This window comes from Oryzias melastigma, linkage group LG14 (assembly GCF_002922805.2).
Source record: "Oryzias melastigma strain HK-1 linkage group LG14, ASM292280v2, whole genome shotgun sequence".
Taxonomy (NCBI): Eukaryota; Metazoa; Chordata; class Actinopteri; order Beloniformes; family Adrianichthyidae; genus Oryzias; species Oryzias melastigma.
In genome coordinates, this window is record NC_050525.1 from 5121536 (window position 1) to 5129274 (window position 7739).

The window sequence follows — 7739 nt, forward strand, 5'->3', positions numbered from 1 at the left end:
TTTTCTTGAGAAAATCCTGATGCGGCCCGGCCTCACCTAGACGCCGCCTGTAGTGGCCCCCGGCTGATTTGAGTTTGAGACCCCTGATGTAGGACATCAGTCCTCAAGGCCTGGATTTGGACATTACCTCTCAAAACCCAAGTTCTAGACCAGCGATAACAACTCCAGCCCTCGAGGGCCACATTCCTGCATGTTTTCCAACATACCCTGCCCTGGTATGTTCTAATTGGCTGAGCATACCTGAACCAAGTAATCAGTCACAAGTAGGGCTTAGATATCTGGAAATCATGCAGACACTGAAGCCCTGAAGGCCTGGAGTTACCTATCCATACTCTAGACCAGAGGTGTCTAACTTTCAATCGCACAAGGGGCCAAAATCCAAAACATACCTTAGGTCGTGGGTCAAACAGGTTAAACATTTTCTGAACACACTAAAACTACATTTTAAAAATTTTTAAAATGTAACTTTTTAACATTGCTATGAATAAAAAAGGCAGGAATATTATTCCAGAATAAATCAAATTAAACCTTAAATAACTTTCGATATTTTACTCTCCATAAAAATACATTTTATTAAAACTATACAAGATAGAAATAAGTGGAAAATAACATCGAGCCATTAATAACAATAAATAAAAGGATCTGGAGGGCCGGACATTATTACCTGGAGGGCCGGATCCGGCCCCCGGGCCTTGACTTTGACATGTGCTTTAGACCTGTTGGCCTGTTTCACCCACATAGGGTCAAGTAGATCACCTTTGGTCTCAACTTCATTCTTGGTTCAAGACATACATCTTCTCCTGCACTTTCCTTTTTGGCTCACAAAGCCTGACCGTAAATCTGTCAGGGGGCAGCAGTCAGTGACATTTTCTCCCCATTTCTGCAAAACTACAAATGGCCTCTTTGGTGTTCAGGAATAAACAGTAATGTAGAAAATACATTGAGAACTGATTAGCCTGTCTCACCACTGAAGCCTCTGTGGTAACAAGCTGTCCTGTGGACCCACATTTAAATGGGTATTGAAGTTTTTTTAGCTCATAATGCAAAGTTTTATGCATTTTATTTATTCATTTTGTAATTTACAATTCAATATGAAAATTTACAATTCAATATCACAATTTTACAAAATAAAATATTGCATAAATACAAAATCAACTGCATTGTAAATTGTCATAGGTTTTTGATGTCATAATTCAAATGACTATGCATTTTACAATTTACAATTCAATATGCAATTTGGTCTTTCATTTTGAAATGCATTTTGTAATTTACAATTCAATATTTAAAAATGACATTTCAACACATGCAAAATGAGCTCAACCAAACGTAAAATCCAAATGCTGCACAGCCTGATACCAACTGTAAGCACGGCCACATCTAAAGCCATTGAGCCAGATTATTCTGCAAGGCGTGTTCCTATTTAGCTCATGTCAAAATAAATAGATAGCTGTGGAATGGTGGCCAGCCAAATCTTTCTCCTTTTAGGAGAATTAGACTGTAATTCTTATACCCTCCAAGTGTGAACTGAATTGAGGCCTAGACGTTGTCCCTTTTTGGTATTTGAGATGTTTTTTTACAACGTGAAACCTTCCTGTTCAGCTGTGAAGACTGATGAAAAAAGCACAAACACAAATTCCTTCATGGCTCTTATTAATGATTTAATAAGTATTAACAATGAGTTTCTGTGTTACTTTTTCTCCCTGTGCAGACGGTACTCCCAAGATTCTAAGCTCCTTCAGCGAAAAGGTCTACAACATCAACGATTTTTTGTCACTGTCGTGCACGGTGAAAGGCACGCCAGAGCCCCGGGTAACATGGACTCTGGATGACGAACCCGTCATACGGGACAGCCGACACCGCATCTCCTACTACGTCAATGTTGAGGGCCATGTGGTCAGCCATCTCAACATCAGCCAGACTCAGGTCCCTGATGGAGGGGTGTACCGCTGCATCTGCAATAACTCGGCTGGGACCGTTTCCTACCAGGCGCGAATAAACGTAAGAGGTGCTTGTCAGATCAACTCTTCCAACACACCATCACATATACACATAGTGATCCCTGTTCCAAGTGGCTATCAGGACAAACCAAGCACCTTCATATGTTTGCTAAGGAGGATTCAGGTTTTTGCTCTCAGATCATTTTTTCCAGTTGCTTTGCTATTTCTATGCCGATTTTGACCGTTGTTTTGACATACGTGGCATCTCATCAAGTTGGTGAAAATACTTTCTGGTTTGATGATGTGTAAAAAACATGGACTAACCTGGTACTAATGGAAAAGGGTCTGATTTCAACCTGTTAACCAGGGGAGGGCCCACCTGCAGACTCTTACTACTACCATGCACGTGTCTGGTGGTGTGGAAGGAGAAATGGTGGTAGTTACTGGTCATAAACGGATAACCTATGGTAATACATATCCAGTTTTCAAATTCATTCATTTTTCAAAATGTAGATAAGTGAGTGATCACTTTGCGGAAAAAAAAGATTTTATTGGGATTGTCAGTTGACCTAGAGGGCTTTGATTTTCTGCTTTTAGTGATTGAACAACAGAGATACTGTAGAGCAGGGGTCTCAAACTGGTGGCCCGCAGGCCATTTGCAGATAAAAGTTCAATGTCTACGAAGCAATACCTTCTATGTATTCACGCTTCTTTGATGATAGCTGTGTATTTGCTTTTTGCTTAAAACGTTTGCTATTGTGGTTGGATCTGGTCGTCAGAAAAGTCCTTAGCAACACTTGCTTGCATTGTTAGCTCTTGTTGTTTCACAGAACACAGAGAAAATATTGCTTAGAAGTACATAGACATGAACAAATGTTCAATAAACTCGTTCAGTAGACATGGACCAAAAACATATTTGTGGAACCCCATAAGGCCCAGCCTCAGCCAGACTCTGCCTTCAGTGACCCCAAGGTCACTTCAGTTTGAGAACCCTGCTGTAGATGAATGAGCTTCTCTGCTAGGATCATGAGGAAAGCTTTAAAGATGATGAAGAGTATAAAAACAGTTGTTCCCAATGACACGCTGAACCTGTAGAAGTATGGAAGGGTTCAGGAAAGGGGGCGGCACCTTTCCTGTAAGACCCTGTATGGTGAGAGGATCTCTGAATGTGCTGGCGCTATGAGAAGATGCTGAAGTTAGATCTGGCAGCAGGAGGCGGAGAAAGCGATTAGCATACTGATGTATGTAGTAAATGAAGAGATCAAATCCAACTGGTTTCAAAGGCTGTACATGGAAGTAGATAATTTGTTGTGGCGCCCTCTGCAGGGAAAGCCAGAAAGTTAATAAATTGCGTGTTTTGACAAATAGATGTGATTGTCTTGAGTCCTCCGTATTATTGGATGAAACAGAAGCATCAGTCTAGTGTTGAACTTTAAAAAGAATCATAGCAGCCCCTTTATAACCTGGACTGTACATTCCTGGGATAGCGCAGAAGTCAAGACTGGTTTTCTAAGAGATCCCTCCAGCTTAACCATTGGAGAGGAATCCATTTTTATTTCGGTCAGACGCAGCTGGAGGAAAGGGGTCTGTAAGGTGCATAGGGGACTGTGGATGGGAATGACTTATTGTTCTCAAAAACCTGAACCCTCTTTTAGCAACTCATGTCAAGGTTTTCATGCCTAGAATGAGTCTTGATAACATGCAAACAGCACAGCAGCTTTTAAGGCCACCACTTCCTCCCCCAGGCTCAAAATGATTTTCAAAAGTGTTTTCTCTCCAATGTGTCCTCAAGGGCCTGCAAGCATCCGACCAATGAAAAACCTCACTGCCATCGCTGGCCGGGACATGTACATCCACTGCCGTGTTATCGGCTACCCCTACTACTCCATCAAATGGTACAAGGACTCCAACCTGCTGCCGTACAACCACCGGCAGCGGGCTTTCGAGAACGGGACGCTGAAGCTCTTTGATGTGCAGAAGGACGTGGACGAAGGAGAATACACGTGTAACGTGCTGGTGCAGCCGCAACTGTCCACTCACCAGAGCGTCTATATTACTGTGAAAGGTATACAGCCAGTCTCACCGGTCACCAGGCTCTGCCTGAAGCAGGCCTTGAGAAAGAGTCAATGGCATGGACTTAAACAGCGCTTCTCTGCTTTCGTTGAAGGCCCAAAACGCTTTACAATTATAATTCATTTCCACTGAGCAGTACGGACCAGACCAGTACCCTCTTGGCCGGTTTAGAACCGTCCAGGCAACAGGGGTGGGGTGGGGTGTCTCTGTATTCGTGGATTTTGCATTTCTCCGGTCCCCAACCCCCGCGAATAAGGGGAATACTGTATGCTAAAAATGTATTATTCTTTACAAGAAGATTGCAGGAGGCAAAGAATAATCCAGATAAAAAGAAGACAAAACTTTCTGTTTGGATCTAGAGTCAGGAAAAGTGCTGGTCAGACGCTTCCTGTTGTCGTAAAACCTTTTCATCAATCAGTGAGTTACATCGTGTGATGACAGAAGCTCCGCCCTAACAGGTCCATTCTACTTTTCAATGGACCTACGACCAACGGGGAACTAGAAATGTACCAGTCGGTCCTTCTTAACTGGTGCGTTTTGAAATGGAAACGCTCAAAAGTCCAGTCTGGCCTGGTCCAGTCCGGTCTGGACCGCCCAGTGGAAACGAGGGATTATTGACCCATTCATGCACATTCACACACTGATGGCAGATCCGCTGACAAACACTGGCACCAACGTATAACCAATGTGGGGCTCAGTGTCTTTCGATCTTTCGATCTGAGGTCGACTGCTCTACCTCTACACCATGGCTGCCTCGAGTGAAAAGTGTGATTTTAGATGGTACCTGAGCTGTATGTGACGCAGCGACCTGACAAGCTTCTGTGATCTGCTGTGAAATGCAGCAGGACATTCAAGCTATGCAGGTGCTGGTGCTGGTGCTCGCCCCGTCAGCGGTCTTATATGAGCCCGCCCACTGTCACAGGAAAGGCAGAATAATTGGCTAGAACTTCAAAGTATTGAAGAGAGAAGAAGTGATTGACATGTCCAAAGATAAAAAGACCTTGAATGAAACTAAGCACTGAAATGTGGAACCGTTTGCAGCAGCTTCTCTCAGATTCGGTAGAACCGCGTAAATCATAACGGTTCCTACTTGGAAACGAACTTTGGTGCTAAACCCTAGTTATACACAATGTACAAAAGTAAAGCACGAAAAAGAAGACCTGCTGGATGTCGTCTATTGTTGTTGCTTTTCTAGTCGTCGCACTACAGCGACACGCTAGCGGTCTACGCCACGCACGCGCCATGAAAACAAACCGCTCACTGGAAGCGAGGCTTCTGTCATCTCCTGATATTTGCTGAGAGTGCATTAATGTGACTCATTAATATCCTCTGTGAACTGACCCCATAATGCATTGCACGCGTCATTTTTACAAGATAAGTAAAAGATTTACGACACGTGTCACAGTCAAGGCTGGAGGACGGATACGGCCCTCTTGATAACTATTTTGATATTTACTATGATTTTTTAGGCTATTTTGTGTTTAGCTAATATTTCCGCTTCATGCTAGCTGTTTTGGCTAATTTAGACTTTTTCCAGGTTTTTTTAGGATATTTTGAAGCTCTTTTGGCTAACATGTGTTTTTTTTTAAAGTTTTTTTAAGGTCAATTTGGCATTTAGCTAATATTTTAGCTGGTAATCAGCTCCAGCATTTTCAGCTATTAGCTTCCGCATTTACAGCTATCAGCTTCAGCGTTTTAGCTATCAGTTTCAGCATCTTCAGTGGCCAAATTTAGCTTACAGCACTCACACTAGTATTATCGCAGGTAATGCTACATATCTAGTTCATAATTATGTTAAAAAATTACAGTTTTGAAGTTTTAAAAATGTAGTTTTAGAGTGTTCAATAAATGTTTATCCTGTTCGACCTGCGACCTAATGTATGTTTTGGGTTTTGGCCCCTTGTGTGATTGAGTTTGACACTCCTGCTTTAAAGTTAAATTCATGCAAAAAAAAAAAAATTTTTTTTGCTTGCAAAACTGCACACTTCACTGATAGCAAAGCAGGGTCTCCGTCATGCCAGCTGCCTTATCAGGGCTCATCTGAATATGCAGCAGCCACGCTGAGGCAGCTGATGATAACCTCAGATGGCCCTCTTCCTTCGATGATGGTGCATAATTTGAAACATCAGATGGGCAAATCCCTCCCCTCCCTCTTTCTGGCGGGTCTCAGTGTGCTAACAAGTGTGCGAGGGGGAAATCACACGGCACAGTCAAAGCTGCGATTCCGCCTCGGCTAATTTGCCTCTCAGCTGCTTTGCATTCCAGCGCTGCTGAGAGGGAATCCCCAGGAGTCTATTATGCCTATTTTGTTGTGAATTAAATAAGCGCTGAAGTGCTGCTTATTCCAACAGTTTTTAAATCATTAATTTTCCAAAGCATCTGGTTCTCACGATGGCTGCAGTGTCCCCAGAGATCAAAAGAGAGATAATGTTGCGTGCATGTTGTTTTGAATCCAGCTGCTCCGCGTTGTGAGAGTCTATAAAATATTTCCTCCGCATTTCAGGTTCCTGCTAAACCACAGCATGTGCTGACAAGGAGATAACGACATACTTGTGGCTAATGTGCTGCTGTGGGAGAGCTCTGTAAATGTTCAGTAAACGATTTGAAGCAACACTTGCTAAAGATACCATTTTAATTATAGAACGTGTAAACCCCACATGCCTGAGGGGGGAGATTCATTTGCATTTCTTTTTTTCAGTTCCACCCACCATCCACCCCTTTGAGTTTCCGCGGTTTTCCATCGGCCAGCGAGTGTTCATCCCCTGTGTGGTCATGTCCGGTGACCAGCCCGTTTTCATCACCTGGCAGAAGGACGGTCGCCCGATCCCAGCCAGCCTTGGAGTCACTATAGACAACATAGACTTTACCAGCTCCCTGCGTGTCTCTAACCTCACACTCATGCACAATGGAAACTACACCTGCATCGCCCGGAACCAGGCTGCTGCTGTGGAGCACCAGAGCGAACTCATTGTCCGAGGTGAATTGGGGGGGCATGTCAGGGTGGAGATGATGCAGCTTTAAAGAATAAAAGAAGCTTCAGGTTCAGTGCATGTACAATATTATCAAGTGTTTTTGCACATTTCTGTGACCTTACCCAAGAATGAAGTGACGGTTGGGAGAAAGATTTTTCATTTACTCCCTTTCTGTTGGTTCTTTGCAAAGATGGAATAAAATTTCTGTGTTTGCAGTCCCCCCCAAATTTGTGGTTCAGCCAAAAGACCAGGATGGAATCTATGGGAAATCAGTGACACTGAACTGCTCAGCTCAAGGTTACCCCGTTCCGACCATTCAGTGGGAGTATTCTAAAGGTAAACACTCAACGGTCAGCGCCAACATTTGTCTGTGAGTTGGTGAACATTTTCTAGGTTTGCAAATCCTCCCAAACCAGTCACTTTTTTTCAAATTTGTCAATTATTGGGTGTATTATGGGCGGATGGATGGACGGACAAACGGACGGATGCATGGTTGAATGGATATGTCGAGATGGATGGATGGATCGATTGATGGATGGATGGATTGATGGAAGGATGATGCATGGATGATGCATGGATGAATGGATGGATGTGTGGATGGATGGATGGATGGATGGATGGATAATCGATGGATAGATGGATAGATGGATAGATAATGGATGGATGGATGGATAGATAATGGATGGATGGATGGATAGATAATGGATGGATGGATGGTTGGATGGATGGATGGATGGATGGATGATGGATGGATGAT

General features: G+C 43.3%; 1 protein-coding gene across 2 annotated transcripts in view; it reads left to right on the forward strand.

Annotated features, from left to right (window-relative positions):
- Positions 1-7739, forward strand: part of LOC112138056 (Down syndrome cell adhesion molecule homolog) — a 107731-nt gene that overhangs the window by 73106 nt on the left and 26886 nt on the right. For both annotated transcript variants that reach the window (XM_024260622.2, XM_024260623.2), the window contains exons 7-10: positions 1709-2005; positions 3730-4002; positions 6709-6987; positions 7199-7318. In XM_024260622.2, coding sequence (XP_024116390.1) covers positions 1709-2005; positions 3730-4002; positions 6709-6987; positions 7199-7318 — 969 coding nt within the window. The remainder of the gene's footprint in view (positions 1-1708; positions 2006-3729; positions 4003-6708; positions 6988-7198; positions 7319-7739) is intronic.